Source organism: Amblyomma mixtum, chromosome 9 (assembly GCF_055824585.1).
Source record: "Amblyomma mixtum isolate Tamu chromosome 9, ASM5582458v1, whole genome shotgun sequence".
Lineage (NCBI taxonomy): Eukaryota > Metazoa > Arthropoda > Arachnida > Ixodida > Ixodidae > Amblyomma > Amblyomma mixtum.
The window spans coordinates 10308424-10330985 of NC_143020.1; the positions used below are offsets into that span (position 1 = coordinate 10308424).

Sequence of the window (22562 nt, forward strand, 5' to 3'; positions counted from 1 at the left end):
AGTTATTTAGATTTGGTGTTTTCCTCTGTAAATCAGTGTAACTACACAATGGTTCTTGGTGGTGACCTTAACATCGACATTCTCTCTTGCACCGCGAAACAAAAAGAGTTTTTAATGATCCTTGAGTCGCATTCATTTTACAACGTTGTAGAAACCCCTACACGCGTTACTGCAAGTAGTGCAACGGCAAATGACTTATTTATTACTAATATTCTTGATAATAATATACTTAGTGGTACTGTAACAGCAGCAATTAGTGATCATTTACCTATATTTCTGGTTGCCGATCAGAAACTGATACCCGCAAAAAATTGCATGCAAAGTTTTATCATTCAGGATATTACAGAAAATACACTTCAGCTGTTTCGAAACGAAATAGCTATCACACACTGGCATGACTTGCTATGTTACTCTTCGCCCAATGACGCTTATGACCATTTTATTTCACTGTTTTCTTCAATATACAAGGAGCATTTTCCATATAAAGTAGTAAAGAAACCGAAACGTGCACGAAAGCCCTGGATGACTAATAAATTACTAAAAATGATAAAGGTTAAAACAAGGATGTATCACAATTTTCTTGAGAGTCGTGACCCTGAAGTTCTAGAAGATTTTAAAAAATACCGGAACTTGTTAAATAAGTGTTTGAAGCGTGCAAAACGCGACTATTATGCACATCTCTTTGACGGAATTACGGATTCTAGACAAGCATGGAAGAAACTGAGTTCAATTCTACCTTCCAGGTATCAGACAAGAACTTTGGAATTAAAAATAGATGGCCAACAGTACGAGGGAAAAGCACTAGCAGAAAAATTCAATGATTATTTTCTCTCATTAGTTGAAAGTCATTACAACACCGACGCCCAGAGATATCTATCTGCCCCATTAGAACATTCCGTTTTTTTGAATCCTACTGACGAGTGTGAAGTCCTGAATTTATTCCATGCTTTGAAGAGAAGCAAATGCGAGGATATAGATGAAATAAAAATGCAGCCGGTTAGCTTTGTCATTGACCTTATTGCCCCATACCTAACCCATATTTACAACCTAGTTTTGTATACCGGTGTATTTCCAGAGCAACTAAAGACTGCTAAAGTGACAGTAGTGTACAAAAGTGGAGAAAAAGATAACTTAGGAAATTATAGGCCAATATCAATATTACCAATATTTTCAAAACCACTCGAGAAAATCATCTTTATCAGACTCACTGGTTTCTTTGATGCTAACTCTGTTATTACATCATCGCAATATGGCTTCCGAACAGGTAGATCTACTGAGACAGCTCTACTTCACCAAAAAGAATTAATTTTAGATAATATTGAAAGGAAGCTACTAACACTAGGACTATTTGTAGATTTCTCCGAGGCTTTTGACAGAATCAATCATAATATCCTACTTGAAAAACTGTCTTGCTTTGGTGTTCGTGGTATTTCTTTTAATTTGGTTCAAAGTTACTTGACAAATCGACATCAAGCAATATGTATAGGAAATGAAATGTCCTCATTTCAAAAAAATAAGCATGGCGTACCTCAGGGGAGTATTCTCGGCCCACTGTTTTTCAATGCTTACATCAATGACCTTGTATCTCTAGATAGCACCATAAATTACGTTATATACGCCGACGACACCAGTACATTTTTTACAGGAACCAATCCAAATGACCTTGTCAAATCCGTCAACCTATTCTTGGACAAACTATGTAAATGGTCAAGCGCTAATAGCCTAAAAATAAACTATTCCAAAACAAAAGCAGTTCTCTTTCAAGCTAAACAAACAAATGTTCGCATTAATCCACTGAAGTTCGATAACACTGAAATAGAATTTTCTTCATCAGCAAAATCCCTGGGTGTCGTTTTTGATGAAAACATGCTATGGGCTTTTCCCGCCGAAAACATACAAACTAAACTGTGCAAAGCATTAGGTATATTGAGAAAAGTACATTTTTTACCTGTCCCCCAAAAACTAATGCTCTATAACACGCTTTTTGCACCTCATCTATTATATTGTCATCTTGTTTGGGGTACTGGCACCAAGAAATCACTAAATAGATTGGTTACATTACAAAAAAATGCAGTTAGAACCATTTCGAACTCTCCATATAATGCCCACACTTCCGACCTATTCCTTAAATACAAGATTACTAAAATTTCCACGCTTTATGAGCGCCAGTTGCTGGCATCTTTGAAATCTGAAATCCATAAAAATATAACAACATTACGAGCCGTTGCAAACTTGCAGATTAACATATCATCTCGCTCCCCCCGCCACCATGAACACTGGCACGTTCCTCGATCACGTACTAACTACGGTCTCCAGATGCTTCGAAACAGGCTGCCTAGTACACTTAACAAATATAAGCTAACGGAAGAGCAGCTGCGGGTTCTAACCAAGAAAAAATTATTCGACATTATTAACTAACCTATACTGTAAGATTTGATTGTATTTTTTAACTAATGCACTCATTCATTGTTTTTGCACTTATATTGTGCGTATATTTTTTTCCATTTGTTCCTTGTTATTCTTCCCAACATATATATTTTATGTCCTTCTGAACTGTCGTGCTTGCTGCCATGTTGTTCGGGGAGACGGGGCCAGTCAAGCTGCCCTTGACGCAGCTTTTATCCCGTTACCCCCGCCACACCTCGTACATGCCCTGTACTTGTTGTGGGAAATAAACTGAAACTGAAACTGATTACCCTTGCCAACACGCAGACCTCCGCGGAATACATTTTCAGTGACTTCAAGCCTGCGGTCTACAACTGCGTGGTTGGACGGGTGGCACCCCCGCCCAGCCATCGGCATCTTACGTTCAGACACCGTCCCCTCTAGCCCCATCTAAATCATCTGGGTGCCCGCCCAGGTGGTCCATCCTGGCAACGAGGCATCTAATTACATCGCTCGCGATTCCACCAACCGAGCACGCCTTCCCACCACCGGGAATGGATAAGCGCGAAGCACTCGTCACGTACCATGATATTTATTTATACTACAGCCTCTCTCGTCTCACTTTGCCCCCTCCGCACAAATCCCTTTACCAGCCCCACCAACGCTTGTGGCGCCACATTGAGGCCCACTCCTCTCAGGCCCACTTCACACCGAACGTTGTGGCGGACCCGCGGTTGCTCCGTGGTTAAGGCGCTCGTCTACCGAGCCGGAATACACTGGTTCGAACCCGACCGCGGCGGCTGCGTTTCGGTGGTGGTGGTGCTGAAAAACGTTTACTGTCTAATAAATTCAGAGGTGATTGGGGTAGGGTCCTATTGGCCCTTTCCCCTCACAATACTAGGTGGAGCCCCTAACACGGGGCCTCATTGGCAAGCAACGCCGCCCGCGTCCTTTGAACCAAGGCCTTTTGGGTCTTTAGACCTTGACAGCCGAGCAGGGCCGCGTCCCAGATCCCCAGGTGATCGAATTTATTCCGGAGCCCCCCACTACGCCACCTCTTTCTTCCTCCCTTCTTTCACTCTATTCTTTATCCCTTCCCTTACGGCGAAATTTGGGTGTTCACGGAGATATCTGAGGCAGTTATAGCGTCATTTCCTCTCCTGAAAAGCAGTTTTTTTTTTTTTTTCTTTTTCAGTCTCAGCTGCGGCAGCGTTATTGTTATTGCGGCTGAAGGAAGAATGAAAAGGAAAGTGCACGGGCCTGCCCACTGGACCCGCCCCGGTGGCTCAATGGTTGCGGCACTCGTCTACCGAGCCGGAGTACCCGGGTCCGAACCCTACGGCGGCGGCCGCGTTTCGTTGGAGGCGGAACGCGAAAGGCGTCCGTGTGCCGTGCGATGTCAGCGCACGTTAAAGATCCCCAAGTGGTCTAAATTATTCCAGAGACCTCCGATGGCCCTCTTTCGTTCTTTGTTCTTTCACTCCGACCTTCGTCCCTTCCCTTACGGCGTGGTTCCGGTGTCGACAGAGATATGCGAGACATATTGCTCATTTCCTTCCCTCAAAAACCAATTTACCAATTTACCTAACCACTGGCTCAAGCTGAGCAACAATCGCTGCCATGTGCAGACAAATGAAAGGTAAAAGATGTGACAGGAGGAGGTAAACTTTATTAAAGACATGGAGGAAGGAAAAACTCAGGAGAGGCCATTTCTACGCAACGCCCTGGGAGAAAAGTGTAGAGGAAATCATTTGTTTTTTCTTAATCGGGAAGCCATCTTGTCCGGGCGCAGCTTAGGGGACAGGGTAGGTCCTATTCTTGCCATGCATTTTAGGCTATATCCTTTCTTTCTTTCTTTCTTTCTTTCTTTCGTTCTTTCTTTCTTTCTTTCTTTCTTTCTTTCTTTCTTTCTTTCTTTCTTTCTTTCTTTCTTTCTTTCTTTCTTTCTTTCTTTCTTTCTTTCTTTCTTTCTTTCTTTCTTTCTTTCTTTCTTTCTTTCTTTCTTTCTTTCTTTCTTTCTTTCTTTCTTTCTTTCTTTCTTTCTTTCTTTCTTTCTTTCTTCCTTTCTTTCTTTCTTTCTTTCCTTTCTTTCTTTCTTTCTTTCTTTCTTTCCTTCTTTCTTTCCTTCTCTCTTTCTTTCTTTCTTTCTTTCTTTCTTTCTTTCTTTCTTTCTTTCTTTCTTTCTTTCTTTCTTTCTTTACTTAAGACATTCCGTTACAGAAATGCCTTGGGGGACGCCACAAAAGGCAATAGACATGCCTGACGGGGCCGCGCCCCCCTTGGCTGCGGCGGAAACAACATAGCATAAGCACAATAATTACAAAGCAAAAGGAACAACAATACTACATGATATGAAAGTGCATGAAAAAACACAAAAAATACAGGTACATAAAAACAATAAGTTGGATCAGTGGTATGGTGTTATGAAAAACAGTGATGTATGTGCGCACGTCTTCAATCATCACAGTGAAGGTAAAGATCCGGAGTGAAGGCGAACGAAATTATCAGCTCAGCATGGTCTTTAGTTTACATTTAAGAAAAAGTCTCTAAGTGTTCTTCTCAGTCGTTGCACCTTGGTGGCTGTAAACAGTATCTCAGTTAATTCCGGGTGCGCATTGAGGAAATCTGGAATCAAATAACTTAGTTTTTGATCACCGTATGTTGTACGCGAACGGGGCCTTGGTATTAAGTTTTGTCGTAGATAATAAGGACCTGGTTGCGCATGATATTTAGTTTGAAATGTTATATCTGTTTGGTGAAGACGCGAAATTTCCAGGGACAGTTTGTGTTTATGGAGATTGTGAATGGGCATTATTTTATTACCTTTAAAATGAGGTGCAGTGTCCTCCGAAAGATCTAAATTGCCTATTGCTCTCACTGCTCGCTTTTGCAAAGAGAAAAGACGATCCAAATTTGTCTTAGTCGTTGTAGCCCATACTAGGAAGCAGTAACAGAAGCGTGAATGTAAAAGCGCATAGTAGATTTGCTTTTTTAGAGCAGACGGAACATGGTATCTTATCTTGTTTAAAATTCCCACGGCTCGCCCAAGGTCCCTACACAGTGCGTCAACGTGAGGCGTCCATGAAAGGTTCTCTTGGAATATTACCCCCAAAAATCTAACTGTAGTCGATTGTTCGATAGTAATGTTATGAAATTTTAAGTGCAAGTTCGTGGGCGGATGGGCTCCCCTCGGTCTAAACGGTATGTATTTAGTTTTACTTGTGTTTAATTGGAGTCTGTTCGAAAGAAGCCATAAGTTCAGTCCAGTTAACCATTCGTTGGCCTGATGAAACACGTCCACAACGTCAGCGCCCGAGAAAAACACATTCGTGTCATCTGCATATAAAATTAACTTAGTGTTATTTATTATGTTTACAATGTCGTTTATATATAGTAAAAATAATGTCGGACCAAGTAATGACCCTTGAGGTACGCCCTGTTTTAGAAGTCTGCTGTCGGATTTTGCGCCATTTATACATGTGAACTGGGCTCTAGATGTTAGGTAGCTTTTTATTAAAGACCATGCGTTGCCACGAAATCCATACAATGACAACTTCCTTAAAAGCACGTCGTGTTGGACACAGTCGAAAGCCTTTCTAAAATCTAGAAATATTCCGAGGGTAAATATTTTCCTTTCAATGTTTTCGAGTATATGTTCTTTCACTTCAAGAAGGGCCATTTCGGATGACTTATTTTTTCTAAAGCCGAATTGTTCACTTGATATTATGTTATTTACACTCAGAAAGCTTACTAGTCTTTTATGTATAATATTTTCCGCTACCTTCGCAAAGATAGGGAGCATAGAGATTGGTCTGTAATTGTTCATATCGTTAGTGGAACCGCCCTTGTGTATAACAGCCACACGAGCTAACTTCATTGCGTCTGGGAACACTACGGTGGAAAGAATAAGGTTCATAATATGTGTGAGGGGACTATTAACTATTTCTGCCACGGCTTTTAGTGGACTGGGTTTAATATCGTCAGCTCCAGAGGCGCAATGGTTCTTTAAACCCAAAATGACGTCCAGTATTTCATATTCATCAGTTGGGGACAAAAATACAGTATTTTCACAATGTGCTTTGACGAATTCCTCGCATGGTATCGCATCGCAGTCATTTGCGGAAGCACCCACGTTAATGAAATGTTCGTTGAACAGGTTTGCAACCTGTTCGTCACTCATAGATTCGCTGTGATAAGAAAGCCGCTTTGGGGAGTTTGATTTACACGTGATGTCTCTGACCGCTTGCCATACCAGACGGGGATTTCCTGCAATATTTGAAAACTTGTTCACATAGTATGATCTCTTTTCTTTTTTTAATATCAGCATTCAATTTATTTCTCGCTTTCTTAAATACTCGGAGATCGCCTTCATTTCGTGTGTCTAAAAACTTTTGAAAAAGGATGTTGCGGTTTTTATTCTGTTATACAGGTCGTGCTAGATCCAGGGCTTTCTTGCTCTCTTGTGTCTCTTAAGAGTTTTCAAAGCGAAGGATTCATTGTACGCAGAAATAAAAAACATCAAGAATGCCTTATAAGCGTTATTAGAATCCTTTTCCTTTGTAACGCTATCCCAGTCCTGTTGCATAATGAGTTCTTTAAACTTTAACATGTTTCTTTCCGAGTAATCTCTAATCAATATTTCTTTCTCCAGAAAAGAGCGTTTTTGCTTCGAAGGTATCAGACAGTAAATCGATAAATGATCAGTAAGATCGCATATAATTGTATCTGCTTTAACTTCATCGGGGCAGAAGCTTGTAATGCACAGGTCAAGTATTGTTTCAGAATTTGAAGTGACACGAGTAGGATCACTAATCACATTTGAAAAACCATACGACTCAAAGAGCTCTTGGAAATGCAAAAAAGTAACATTATTTGGAGAAGCATTTATATTGAAATCCCCAACAAAGACACATTCGAGGTTGAGCTCGAGGCTGCGTTCAAATATTTCTTCTGCAAACTGCATGAAATGCTTTAAACACCCAGATGGCGGTCGGTACACAAGAGCAAGTAGTATGTTATAACAGTGAATAATGAGGCACTTAAAATTTTCATTCACAATGTTATAGTTTGTTTGAATTTGATACGGTAGTTGGCAACGCACATACAGAGCAACACCTCCTCCGCGCTTTGATGAACGGCAGGCTGACACACAATCAAATCCCGGCAAAAGAAAACAGTCGTCAGATGTGAACCACGTCTCACTAAATCAAATAAAGTCAAACTCGTGGTTTAAATCTGATAAAAACAAAGCAACCTCATCAAATTTATTTCGCAAACTTTGGGCGTTTAAATGAAATAAAGAAAACTTCTGCTTATCCTTGACTTGCTCACTATGGTGAGCAAAATTGGACATGAACGGCATCGCGTTTGCTTGAAAATACAATTACCTGCGCTATCACCTCAGATTAGCGAGGTCATCCTTATCGCGGATGACAACTGCTCGTGCACCGGCTTGTTTCCGTGCAAGCACCTTTCCATTCACGTGCCAAACAAACGCGTAGCCGGATTCCTTAGCCCATTCTTTGGCCACTGTCAGAAGAGTGCGAGTGTACCGAGTCATATTTTCACAGATGTACTTTCCGGTGTTGTCATCTCGTAGCGCCTGCCTTTTTGCTAGCCAGGCATCACGAACCTCCTGCTTTGCAAAGCGAACAATTACGCCCCGTGTTTTGCCCGGCTTCGCAGGAAGCCTGTGTAGGGCTGTTATGTCACTCGAGCACACCTCATCAAGTTCCAATTTTGTGCCTATTTCATTCACTTTCTTTAGTAAGTCCTCGTTTTCCGTCTCTGGTAGACCATGGATTTCGATGTTCAGTCGACGACTGCGCCATTCTAGACTGTCAACGTCCTTATTGAGCTGTGCAATTTCACAGGCCCATTCAGCTTTCTCAAGCCGCTCTACACGCTTTGTGACATCCTTTGTCGACTTTTCTTGTGCTAGAAGACGTGTTTGAAACTCATCAAATTTATCTGAGAGCAGGCTAACGGATGACTCAAGCGACTCAAGCCTGCTGGACATGGCCAGAAGGGAGTCAATTTTACTTTCCATTGAAAACAGCCTAGTGATTAGTTCTCTATCGGACTGCTGCCCGTGCAGTGTATTCTCAGCTTTACGGCTGCCTTACATGTTTCGCACCTCCGGGCCTTCCAAGCCTTTGCTCGTTTCGAAGTGAACGTTTCTTCCGAAACGCCTTAACAAGATCCGACATGGTACGTAAATTCACATTCTGAGCAGCATAGTGATTGACAGCTGCCATCAACAGGTTGTCGACATACGCAACAGCGTAACATGATAATTGCGTGACACTCAACGGTAGCCTTGGAAGCAGCGGCAGGAACAAGAAGAACTATCGAAAAAACGACCAACCTGCAAATACGTGGAGCAGTAATTCAGGAGACGTGTGCGCTGGTTGCTTCTTTTCTCATGATCTGCTGGGGTTAGAACATTAACATTGGTGGCATTGTAATCAGCAATGTTACTTAGTGTTACTGAACTAGGATAATTTCTTTTTAAAGGTTAGTTCTTTTATCTTTTTTTTTACTGGACCCACCAAATTTTAGAGCCATAATCTGCAGTAAATAGCCTGTAAATAAAAATCGTCTGCAATAATATTTATAATCCTAGTTCAGTAGACTATCTGTAATGATTGCTCAATGTCTGGAAAATTGTATCTCCCTTGCGGGTGTAGTTTCTTAAAAAAAGGGTCAAATGCAGCAAAATTTGGTGTTTTGAGATAATTGGCTTTGAAGTGGAAGAAAGAGCTTTATTGCAATATAGGACTATAGAAACAAATTCTCACACATTTTTTCAATAGCCACCAGCCTGGTAGTCCCTCCATCATCAACACTTCTTTTCTGCGCTAGCTGCCTTGTTTTCCGTGCCTCCTTAGTGACCAGTCGTGTAGCCCTCTCTGCAAAGTACAGTCGCCGCCGGTCAGCTTCGCGCAACCATTGGACTGTAAACCGTCCTGGAGAAACTCCGAATGACCTCAGAATCTCGGCTCGAGCAATGCTGCCATCATTGAAAGTTAGCACAGCATCCATTGTCGCTATTTTCAGCGTCTTGAGACCAAGAAAGACATTTTTCGGAGCACGCTCCCATACAACGTTGTTGACCGCCTCATTCGCGTTCTGTGTTTTTCCATGGAGACATTTCCGGAGAAGCTCAGGCTTTGAGAGCTGCTGAAACACCGTCTTCACTGCTTCAAGGACCGCTTCCGGGAGGGAATCCTTGTGGATGTAAGGTTCTCCATTCATTTCGCTCTTGTTGAATCGGCACCACGTGTCAGGACCCTTTGGACACAGGCCATGGGAAGGATGAGCATCAGTGGAGGCCATATAAAAATAGGTGGCCCATACGGCCTTCCGCATGTCGTCCAAGCTCCCAACATGTCTCCTAATGGCCAAGCCATAATATGTCTGAAGTTTGTTGATCACTGTATCAGTCAAGCGTCCTCGGCCAGAGATAACTTTTCCGTCGGGCAGCTTGTTTCCCTTGTTTTCTTTTTTGAGTCTTCGCAACCGGGTCCCCATCCTTTTTTGAACTTGGCCAATGCACTCTAGGATTGAAACTTCAACATGGTCTCCATATGGCTTTGCTGCTTGCACAGCAAGGAAGCCTTTGCTGTCCCCGTCTCCTAAATACTTAGCGTACCGAACACCGTGCAGTTGCTTGCTCCTTTGAAATATACGCAAAGCTCCTTCGGTCTCCATCCCTCCCCTTGAACCTTCATAGTTCCGTTGGCAATGATGCTTGTCTAGGTCGGCACGAGAGGTGGCCTTCGATATGCACATTGCGCAGTGTTTCGTCATTACTTCCACATCAATGACCTTGCTAGAGTCAACACTGGTTGCGGACACTATGCCATTATTTGAGGTGTGCCCTCGCTTCTGCCAGCTTCCGTCAAGAGCAACAGCGATATCAGTATCTCCATCATTGAGGTCCGTTGGTTCTTTAGCTGCGCATTCCATTGATCTTTCCGCGGCGGCAGTAACATGATTCAATAGTTCATCATTGTACCGCGAAAATTTTGTGGGTGGTTTTGGCAAGCTGAGCATCGCACACAACGTAGTCCCGGCAGTTGCTCCTTTTCCTATGCATCGCAATGAATAAACAATCCTCACAATGACTTCGTAAAGGCCCGATGTTGTCCGTCTCGATGTCTCGAACCGGTGCGCTGAGGAGCACTTTACACACTGCAGGCAAAACGTGCAAGCAACTCCTTTTCGTGCAGCGTCTTCAACAAGCTGAATGCCGCCACCGCACGCTTTACACGCGCAGCTTTCGGCAACGGCACACGAGATAAGGTCAATGTCAATCAGGCCATAACCGCGGTCACTGTCACTTGCCTTTATGTTCTTCAAGCGTTCCGCCGAGTGTGAAAGCTTCGATGAAGACGCGCACGTGGTGGCCGCGGCGCCCACTCCTGGGTTGTGTTGCGCAGAATTGGCGTCATTGGAGACCGACTTATGCCAGTTTCCGTAGAAGAGACGTTTTTCAAAGCACTTCTTTGGCTTTGTCATTGCATTACCGCTACATAACCAGCACAAAGGTATAAACAAACTCGTACTCGTATGTCCGCGAAAACACGCCGAAACACGAGCAAAATGCCGCGCGTTGCGAGTAATCCAGCTGCGTCTTAGGATTCGTTTGGCTAAGTGAAGTATGCTAGCTAGGTTTTCACTGTTGCCAGATGAGTGACTGCCATTCCGCTAAACGTGTCAAAAAAGAGGCGCTGAATTTTTTTTTTAGCTTAGGAAAGGCACAGATCCCGAGCATGTGTCAAAGGGGGCGTGGCGGGATGCTGCCTAGGTTTCCAAAAATGTTGATTTTGAGGTAAATATTTCGCGTGCGCGCAAATGAAAGGCTGGGCTATGTTAAGGAAAGAATAGAGATTTTAAATTACACAAAAACAAAAAATCGAATTTTTCGGAAATTTTGCCTACCCTGTTCCCTTAAGGCCGGTTCACACGAGGGTCCGTGCGCCCGCGGCCCGCGCACTACGTGTTCATGCGTCAGCACATTGAGCCTCTCAATGTGCTGACGGATGAACACGTTATGCGCTGGCCGTGGGCGGACGGACCGTCGTGTGCATCCGCCTTAAGCAATGGCGTCGTAATTGCTGTTTACGAACCGGTCGGTAGCAGAGGGCCGCGGCGCAGCACTTTCGTTGCGGCGTAGGCGTACTTTCCTCAACCGCTCAAGTTTGTTTATGGTCGTGCTGACAGGCTGACGTTAGCGCCGTTCACTCATTTCTCAAAGTGGAATTCGCTTCAAAACTATCGTTGTTGCGTGCATTGATTTCAACCTGCTCGGTGACCACGATAGCACGGGCATTTCGTCTACTGCGGCCCTGCTCGGAGCCAACGGGAGACCGCCGCTGCTCACTGAACGGCATTCACGCTGTTCGTTCACCAGTGGTTCAATACGGCGCGCGCTACAGAGCGGTCGTCTGCGTACTGAACGGAGGTTTCTTGTGCGTGCAGTGTTCGAGTACCATTCGCACTCCCGTCTCCATCGGCAGTGAAACCTCGTTGCTACTTATGCGAGTTCTTGCAGCTATCCAGCGATTGTCACTGGTGTTGATTATAATATAACTGCCATTTTTATTTTGAAACGATTGCGCTTGTGTGAGCGGCCGCAGTCATGACATGGGTGGAGAGGCATATTGTAAAGAAGCAGCTGCGCTCACTTTGTTCATAGTATACATACACTTTGTTACATGCCCGTTTTGAAGCGTGTAACGTTTGAAGGGTCCAGGGAGCTATTTGCCTCTTGGGCATGCCGGGCTCAAATGTATTCGTTCATATCAAGGTCAAATCTGTATATTTGGCCGCGCGCTATGTTTAGACCCGTTTCCTGTAGCTGGTTTTGCAATTCCTTTCGTGGCTGATGCCATGGTCAAGAAGTGCGGAAAAGCCGAAGCTCTAACTGAATATGAAGGCCTTTTCTCACGCATGTTTATATTGCCCATGTCCTGCGATAGGGGTATTTGCGTTACAAAGTACTTAGAGAAACGAGGATCCACATTTGCACTGAATTTCAATAATGCCTGTGGTTATGCTGAAGAAGAATAATTTGATGCGTTCATTACTTACAGTATATTGACTTTCATTGTTGTATTCTCGATCGAGAATTATGTGTGCTACTATACAGTGACGTTACAAGCTAGTATTTCATCAAGTAGAGAAAATTGGTGCGTACAGCGGCAGCTCTGCACATTAAACATGATACGTAGCACTGAAATAATACACAATGCTGTGGAACATATACTGCAGCCACTGGGTAAACCTAAACTTCTAGCAGCGTAATGCACCGAAGTCGATCTGTGGAAGTGAAACATGCTATGTTGCAACGCTACAAAGCTTGGATTTATGGATAATTCTTAAAGGGGGCAGTCACATCTTAAAGATGTTCATTGGATTTTTTTCGTGGAGAAAAAGGCTTCCAGAATGGTTATCCTAAGTAAAATTTCAGTCTTTAGGAAGGTAGCGACACCCTCACCCCCATAAATCATCCCCTGCCGTGCTACTATAAGCACTTTGCCACTCTTTGTTTCTTTCACCTCTGCGATTAGCTCTGGGAGTTGTGAATCAAAAGTCATTGGTGGCACGGCCATCATTATGAACATGTTATGATGCTACAAATCATGCTACATGATTCAAAGTCAAGAACTCAAACTTTTAATATTTGAGTATATTTGCACAGCGTCACTGCTGCATGAAAAAGCACTCCTGGCATGGCCAGGCACACGAAAAAAGGCTATGAAATTAAATATAGCATTCACGACCAAAAACAAAATACTGCACGAATTTTCTTTTTCTCACCGCTGCAGCAGAAGGCACTGCTAACCCAGCTAGCTTCCCAAACATACGCAATCGAAGCAAATTGCAACATTCAGCAACAAGAGCTGCATTAAAAGGCAGGTTGAACACTAAGGTGGGGTGTGACTTTGCATGACAGCATTTTTCACGACTCAGCCGAAAGCAGACACGTGCACACTCATTCAGCATAAAACTGAGAGGTTTGTGCTATCCACCAGAGAGCCCGATTAAAGTGTGGCCAGTATGTGGGGCACTTTTATTCAAGCATAGCATGCAAAAAATCCAATATCAATATCCTTGCACAGGCATCTCATGCATGAACGTCTAAACTCATTCTAGCAAAAGAAGGAGTTTTTTTACAACCTGATGAGCGCTTTTGACAGCTGTCCACTCAAAAACCATTGTGCTCTCAAATAGAAAGTGTTGCAGAGTACAATTAAAATATAAGCCTCGTGGCAGCAAGCTGGACATGTAAGGCTTCCAGGGTAGCCATACAATAAAACATTCAGGAAGAATAAGCTTAAATGCGGTACTTTACACTGAACTAACATCGGATAGTTTGTTCAGAAGCATCATGATATACACAGCGCGATCCAATTCACACAGCATAAAAACGGAATGAAAGATGATACAGGGCACATGGTAACAAGTTCTATTTCAGTGGCACCATGTGTAACAGTTCATATAACCTAGTAAAGACAGAACAAAAACAAGCTTGCTCTTCAAACTGTATGGTAGATTTGGTTTTCTCTTCTGCTATAATTTGGCAGTAGCTGTGTATTTATACGCGATTTCACTGAACTAAAATTTTGCGCTCTTAACCTCATCTGGTGAAATTGATGTTCTAGCCCTGCGATCGACACGAGATAAAGATGAACCAGATGTAAGTATACCGGTATATTTGCCAAGTGCAGCCAGCAAGGAACTTAGGGGCACATATCACCGCCCTAGCAAAACGACGCAGACAGAAGCGGCGAGACACTGCGTACCAAGGTGGGCCCCCACTGCAATAAGTGAAAGCCAAAGTTCCTTCCCGGGCTTACCGCAGTTGCGATACGCGCGTTCGTTGAATGCTACTCGATTATGACCACGCAAGGCCTGACTGTTTCGTTTGAACAAGAGAGCGGGGATGACGCGGACACGACGCGGCAAAGAGCAATAACTGGAGGTAGCCGAATGTCTCGCACCAATATTTACGATGTCTCCCGTACATGAACGACGTCCAGAAACCAAGCGCTACTCGAACTGGAGTGTCTCAGGCCAGCTCCTTCGCTGGGTTTCAAACGCGCGCGCGGTGAAAAGTAAACAACAGCGCGCACGGACAACATAGCGCCGAGCTCGTTTCCGGCTTCAAAAAATGTTACATGACGGCCTCTCCTCTACATTTTTCATCCTCCTTTACTGAACAAGTCTTATGCGCGGGTTGGTGTGGTGTTCCCCTCGCCGTGGCGGTCTCCTCTTCTTGACCTGACGCCAGGTGGCCGATCGACGACCTCTTCGGCCCGATCCGTGACTCGGAGTTCAACCTCCTGGTCCGAGCTCAGCAGCGCGGCCCCCAGTGCGATTGGGTAGAGAGCTGCAGACTCTTCGAGGGCTTGTCTTGATTACATTAGAAACCTGATTAGAAACTTAGCTACAAAATCTCCAGTTTTTTAAACGGTAATCATTCTGCAGTAGGCATTATTCAAGAAAGCTAGTCATTGAGAGCTTTCAAAAATCGCATCACCATATACCTGTCGTCACTCCGGGCATAACCAGTCTTTTCGTTTTTTTTTTCATTTTTATTCTGTTGTTTCTCATAGTGTTTGTCCCATTGTACATAAACAATCAATATGAAATTACTGCATGTCAATGTTAACCAATCCTTTATGTATTTTCATCTCGTTTTGTGTTTATTTTATGCCCTGAATGCCTTGTGCTCTGGAATGGGAGCAAGAAGGGCGGAGACTTTCTGTCAGGCATCCATTTGCCTTTTTGTCTGCGCCCTAGGCAACTGTACCATTGAGTTGTCTGAATAAACACTTTGACTTTGACGTGAGTATAGAATGCGTAGCATGTCTGCCTTTTGGTGCCCGTAGAGAGAACAGACGGCGGTGAACTGCTCTGAGAAGCATATGGCATACATGTAGGGAATTAAGAAAGTATCTGTTTGGAGCTGACGCCAACGGACTTGTTCCGTTTTACTTGGAAGTCTGCTGGGTTCTGAGAGCATTAGTATTTATTGAATTGGGTTGTAGTTTTTTTGTAGGTTGTTAATCGCTCCTTGGACGACCTGAGCTCGGGGTAGCGCACTTCCCGGTTAACTACAAATCGTCGGGCAAATTGGTGCACCGCCTCATTTCCAGGATTGTCCAAATTGGCGGGGAGCAAGATAAATGTGATCTGGCCGGTACTGGAGATTTTTTTTGTAGAATTTTAGGACTGCGGAGTAAGCTATTCTTTCGAAAAAAATTCGAATTGTGGTTTTAGAGTCGCTGAGGATGTGCAAGGCAATGGTGAAAGTAATGGCTAAAGCAATGTCACCTTCTTCGGCGTCCTCAGGGAATCATGTTTTACAGATCGTCGCCGATTCAAGAGGAAAACTTCGGTGATCGACGACATTTGCTTTGTCCAGCACCGAGCTGAATCTCCAACTTCGGCTGGTAACCTGGGCCGAGGACGTCGCGACTAGGCACGGCCTGGATGCCACAACCGGCCGCCAATGCTGCTGCATAATTTTAGTTTCTCTTTAGGCCGTCAAATAAATAAAAGTTTTCACCACCACCACCAGGGAAAAGGCGTCTCTCCCGCATGTTCTGCCACGCCCCTGTGCGCCGCATCTTTCTGAACTGAAAATCTTTCGTGAAGTTTTTGTGCCCTAGCCTTTCTTCAGTCCTTATCTTAGTCTGGATGCATGCTTTTGGGCAGAGGACGGACTATTATGTGTTCGTGCGCGCGTCTTGGAGTTGGCAAGGTGTGTGTACGGATTCCTTCGTATTGTTTTCCTGGAGTCTTTCGGATTAAAAGTCCCAGGCCTGATAGCCTTTCGTACAGTGCGGTGAGGTGTGCTACCATCATTTTGGCAAAGATGTTATGAATTTTGGGGAGGTTGAGTACAATTTTTCGGTGCTGTCTAATTAGAGAATCCAGTTCGTCTCTTTCTCTGACTATAGGTGACGTAACGTGCAGAGTAGATGACTCTGCTAAGAACGCATGCCAGTGTTAGTATAATTACAGGTATCACTCAATATCGCTCTCAGTTTTGAGAGCTTTTGAGAGCGTGACGTCAAAATGACGACACCACAAAGCGGCGATCGCAGAATCAACCAATTAGCAGCAAAGTTGCGGTGGCTAGTAGCAGGGCTCCGGCCCAGAAGCACTTATTTGCACGATAAGGGACCGCAGGCTAACGTTTTGCTGTAAACACGCCGTGAATAAGATGAACAATATTTTATTTTGCTAACAAACTATGTTTCAAATAAACAGCATGAAGCAAAACAATTAGCGTCCTCAGTTTTGCAATAAAGTTCGTTCTTCAGTCACTGCGATGCCGCGAGGGCACGCTGGTGGCGGAAAACCGTCGGCTAGGCGGCGCGAGCTGCTGCCCAATTCAAAGGATTCAGCCTTTTTCATCCACCCACATATCCATCTATCGTGAACATGACAGCCAGAAAAAACAACGCTGATTCCACGGCTCTCCTGTTTTAGAGCGCCGCTCTTAGGCGCCCGTTTCTGCGCGTCGCGGCGTCGCCGTCGCCTTTGTCCGTTGTAACCAGCAGTGGACACCATTTAAGCTGCGAAAGCAATGGAGCGGGAGATTGAAAGGAGAAAGTAATTGCACAAACTCAACCCCTCCTTAGCAACCGGCGCACCATTGGGGGGCGCAGCTGTGCATAGCAATCGTGACGTAACACTGCAGCGGTAGAACGAGCGCGCGCGCGTCGGCGGTGGCTGCTACACCGCCGCTCCTACGCCAGACGTCTCGTTGCAGTCGAATTAGACGCATGGCTCCGATGCGGCCCAGTGATTTCGCGCCAAGCGGTTCGAGGAAGCGGCAGAGGGTTGACCACAAGGCTTTCGCCAAGCATATATTACAATTTCTAAAGTGTCTTCGGTATTTTTTTGAGGGAAGGAAATGCGCAGTATCCGCCTCCCACAGCTGCGAAACTAATAGAGCAGGGGCTTGAAAAGCATAGGGTAAAATTTGTAAATTGGTTTTTGAGGAAATGAAATGCACAGTATCTGTCTCACACAGCTTGATGGACACCTGAACCAGAGGAAAGGCGCATAACTGCCCTTTTGGAACAGTGGACACCTCAATCGTGCTTCAAGCTACGTGGCGATAGTCACAGATGTGCGCTGCATTCTTTGGCATTGATAACGTTGTTCCAGAAACGCTGCCATCTGCCAGGGTGTCAGGGTGGATGGAGACTTTAATGTAGATATAAAGACAAGCGGGAATTTCGTACCACTTATGCGGGAGAACATCCCGTTCCTCTCGCTTGTAACGGCTCCCACAGCTGTGACAAAACTCCTCCGACACCTCATTGACCCCACATGCACCAAATCAGCAGCACAGCACCACGTGACACGCCTCACACATGAACACATTGACGATCCCGACACCCTTTTAGACACACTTCAAACCATGTACACATCTCCAGGCGGCTCCACACCTCTACCCCACTACACAGGACGACCAAATCCCACACTCGACACCGACATCACGGAGACGGAAGTCAGAGCGGCCCTCCTGATTCTCCGCGCCAACTCCGCACCTGGTGCACACCAAATCACAAACTCCATGCTCCGTAATCTGGATGACCGATCGATCACCCACATTACGAAATACTTCAACCAGTGCTGGAGGGAGGGTAACCTCCCGCAGTCCTGGCGCCACGCGAAGGTAATATTTATACCAAAACCCAACAAACCACTCACCATTCAAAACCTTCGCCCGATTTCGCTAACCTCATGCCTCGGGAAGCTCCTCGAGCATGTTGTGTTAGCGAGACTCACAAGTCACATCGCGGACAACAATCTCTACCCGCATAGCATGGTGGGATTCCGCCCTCATCTATCCGCACAGGATGCCATGCTGCAACTCACACACGACCTTTTTGACCCGCTTCTTCCAGGTCACACCAAGGCAGTCTTAGCTTTGGATCTCTTCAAAGCTTTTGATCGCATTGAACATCAGGCGATCATGACTGCTCTATCCCCATTGAATGTGGGTGCGCGCACGTACGCCTATATTCAAGCATTCCTGACTGACCGCACGGCTGAGATACACTTCGGCTCTCTGTCTTCCCCCTCCTACACTCTTCAGAGTATCGGCACCCCTCAAGGGTCCGTCCTTTCCCCCTTTCTCTTTAACATTACCCTCATACCCCTCGCCCGGAAATTGGCAACTATTCCCCACCTCAAGCACACTCTTTACGCCGACGATGTCACCCTGTGGACCACCCACGGCAGTGACGGCGACATAGAGAACACCTTACAGGCCGCAGCCACCCTCACCCAAAATTACGCACGGACCATCGGACTGTCTTGCTCCCCAGAGAAGTCCGAACTGCTCCTCATCCGGCCTAAGAACCGCCGCTGTCCCCGCTCCCCCATTGCCATTGAATTGAATGGTTACCCGGTACATGAGGTTGGCACCCTCCGTGTATTGGGCCTGCACATCGAGAACGATGGCAAAAACACCACTACCCTCAAGAAACTCAAGCAGGTTGCAGGCGCGATATCGCACCTCATCCGCACGGTTTCGGGACATCATAGAGGCAGGAAGGAGCGCGACCTATGTCGCCTCATTCATGCCTTTGTCCTCAGCCGTGTACTGTACACTACCCCATACTTACAACTATCCAAACATGACATAAACGCTTTCGATGCTTTGATTCGCAAGGCATTCAAGGTAGCACTTCATCTTCTCCTCAACACACCCACAGACAGATTACTAGGCCTGGGCGTCCACAACACGATCGGGGAACTGGTGGAGGCCCACCGACAGGCCCAATACATCAGGCTCACAGAAACTTCCACAGGTCGGTATATCCTGGACTCCCTGGGAATCAAAATACCGGCCAACGACTCAACCCTCCTCGCCATCCCACGATCCCTTGACCGAGAGCTTCTCATCAGGCCGCTCCCGAGGAATATGCACCCGTCCCACCATGAGCAGCGCCGCAGAGCCCGTGCGAAGGCACTCCATCGAGCGTACGGCCCCGATCCGGACGCCGTATGGGTGGACGCTGCCTGCACGGGTGATGAAGCGACAGCAGCTGCGGTGGACTCCTCTTCATCCACCCTCCTCACACTACCTCTCCCTCCAGACACGTCCCCAGAGGCTGCAGAGGAAGCCGCCATTGCACTTGCTATAACCCGCACGGAAGCCCGGTATATTTTAACTGACTCTAAAACTGCGATTCTAAATTTTGCTCGAGGCCGAGTTCATGTTCCTGCTTTTGACATACTTGACTCGCCCGATGCACCCCCGCCCCGCCAAGTGGAGCTGATATGGGTGCCTGCGCACTCCGGGAATCCCGGAAACGAGGACGCCAACCTTTTAGCCCGAGGTTCTTTAAACCGGGCTCAGGTGGACTCGGATCGGGGATTCACGAAGGATCGCATGCACTCATTCAATGAGCTGACCCAGGCATACAGAGCCTCTCGCCAGCTCTACCCCCCGCCCCACCCCTCCCTAGATAACAGACACGCAACACTCTGGCGCAGATTACAAACACATACCCTCCCCTCGCCCCTTACCTTAACCCACTATCATCCCTCCTTCCCCACTCCCGCATGTGCCCTATGCCCAGAACCCTTCGCTTCTTCCCTCCACATCCTTTCCCTCTGCCCGGCGGACCCTCCCCCGCGGGACCTAGAGAACCTCAAGACCTGGGGAGGACTGGGAGACCCTGCTGCGCTCGGAGGACCCGGCCGTGCAGACCATCGCCACCGGCCGTGCTGCCAGTGTTATGAACCTTAGGAACATAAACACTTGAGTGCAGTGGGGTCGTGCGGGGACCCTGGGGCGTGCCCCGAATTCGTGTTAAATTAAAGTTTTTCTCTCTCTCTCTCTCGCGAAATACTTGCGCAGACTTCGTCTTTGAGAACCAGGCATTGGTGCAACAAGTCGAGCATATATCCATCTATTTCTCCGTCCAGAAACCTTCCTTCATGACAATCAAGAACTGTTAGTGAAGTGTTTCGCGAAGAAGGAATATATGTGAAAAATAACAAGTTGTCTGTAATTATACGTACATATCTTGCTCGAATTCTTTGCCTCAATCTATCGAAAAGCTGGAACAGCTGGTGAGCTGCGCTCAAATTTCGTATTAGGAAGGAACGTAATCGTCGGCAATTTTTGTTCTAAGTATCGCTAACATTGCCATATACCAGCATTTCCTTGCTTATTAAGGCGATAGCCTATGCTTATGACTCGCCAGTGTCCGTCCGCGCGAACTTGTCAAACATGTGATGTCAGAAGTCGACGTCATGCGAGGTCACGTGATAGATTAATAGGAGGGAATCGCCAGCGTGTTCTGTAAGGAGATAGCGCCACCCAGCGGCGTTCGTGAGGAGAAGAAGACAAAGCACGAGGAGCGCGTGCGGAGGGGAACGCGGGTCAGGTCGAAGAGGATTACGTGGCAGAGAAGAGAAGAGCGCGGTGGGCGACGGACGTGGACGAGTTCTGCTGGCTCCCCGAGTTCCGGGCTTGGGCCTTAGCCGCAGACGTCCGGGCCACCAGACCTGGACATCCATCGTCGAGAGCCTCAACCACCAGGCCCAGGCGCCACTCTTCTCCGTCCATCCGTCAGCTGCTCCACACAGGCCGCCTCTGGCGCCTACGTGACCTTTTTCCGGGATACCAGACCTGGGAACCGTGCCGGGAGCCCACGAACGCTGACGCTGCGGTAGCATTTCATCGACGTTGGAACGCCAAGAGACTCCTTGACTGCCCGACACCCAGCCAGTCCTCCCCGCTCGTTGCTCGAATAAGACAAGTAGTGTGAACTTTCCTCTTTGACTCTTTTTCCTGCATTTATCATAAGCACTTTGTTCTGTTCCCCCGTGTGTTTTTCCCGTGTATTGTTGCGTTGTCCTCTTGTTCCTTTCCTTTATTCTCGCTCATATTGTAATTGGTTTCCTTTCCGTTAAAAGCTGCCTCGTTTATTGTTTGTACTTTGGTGTTTGTTGAAAATAAGACCTGCAATCATCCCACAGAGTCCTCACAAATTTGGCGTCCACTACGACAGGACGAGGTCGGTTATTATTTCTTTGCCTGTTGTGTTAATTTAGGCACAGTATGAGCGCGTCAGATTTGGTTACTTTAGGCGAGCGCATGGGCTTGTGCGGCGCGGAGTTACGAGCGTGGGTGGAGGACGAGCTTCGTAAGGCACGGGAAGAGAGAGCCGCTGAGCGTGAAGCTGCGAAGCAGAAATTGGAATTAGAGGCACGGAATTTAGAGGCTGAGCGTGAAGCTGCGAAGCAAAAATTGGAGTTAGAGGCACGGAATTTAGAGGCGGAGCGAGAGGCTGCGAAGGAACGCTTGGAGTTAGAGGCGCGGAACTTGCAGCTACAAATAAGGCTCATGGAGGGTGGCGCAAATCCTCCGAGTGACCGTGGAGAGCGTAGCGTCTCATCGACCAGCTCCATTAACCCGCACAGCCTCATACCACAGTTCAATGAAGCGCGGGATGACCTCGATGCCTACTTAAAGAGATTTGAGCATGTGGCCACGGGGCAGGGTTGGCCAAAAGAAAAGTGGGCAACGGCGTTGAGCTTGTGCCTTGGTGGCGAAGCACTTAGGGTCTTCGGTCGGCTCTCGCCTGAGGATTCCGTGGATTATGACAAAGCGAAGCTTGCCTTGCTTCAGAGGTTTAGGTTCACCGCGGAAGGTTACCGAGAGAAGTTTCGCCAGAGCAAGCCCCAGGATGGAGAAACGGCCTCGCAATATGCTGCCAGGTTGTTTAGCTTCTTTGACCGTTGGGTCGAGATGCGGGGTGAAGGCCGCACTTTTGAGGTGGTTCGCGAGATGGTCGTGAGCGAACAATTTCTGAACAACTGTCATTCTCGTTTAGCCCTTTTCTTACGTGAGCGGGAGGGCAAGACAGTTTCCAAGCTGGCGGAGGCTGCCGATCATTTTCTCGAAGCACAGCGGCAAAATAACTTGTTGTTCTTCAAAGAACAGGGGGAGCATACGATGAATAAAGCCAAGGACGAGGTTTCAGGTTCACAATCTCGCCTGCGGTGTTTTCTTTGCGAGAAGACTGGGCACAAGGCGGCGGATTGTCGGACGAAGCCAAAGCAATCGTATTGCACCTGGTGCCGCGAGGTAGGACATGATGCCCAGTCATGCAAAGCTAAGA

General features: G+C 46.4%; 1 protein-coding gene and 1 pseudogene across 1 annotated transcript; both read right to left on the bottom strand.

Annotated features, from left to right (window-relative positions):
• Positions 1–7780: 7780 nt before the first annotated feature.
• Positions 7781–8434, bottom strand: LOC149328285 (uncharacterized). The gene has a single exon (XM_089559711.1). The coding sequence runs from the start codon at positions 8432–8434 to the stop codon at positions 7781–7783; it is 654 nt and encodes a 217-aa protein (XP_089415837.1).
• Positions 8435–9193: 759 nt separating this feature from the next.
• Positions 9194–10908, bottom strand: LOC149328286 (uncharacterized; annotated as a pseudogene).
• Positions 10909–22562: the final 11654 nt, after the last annotated feature.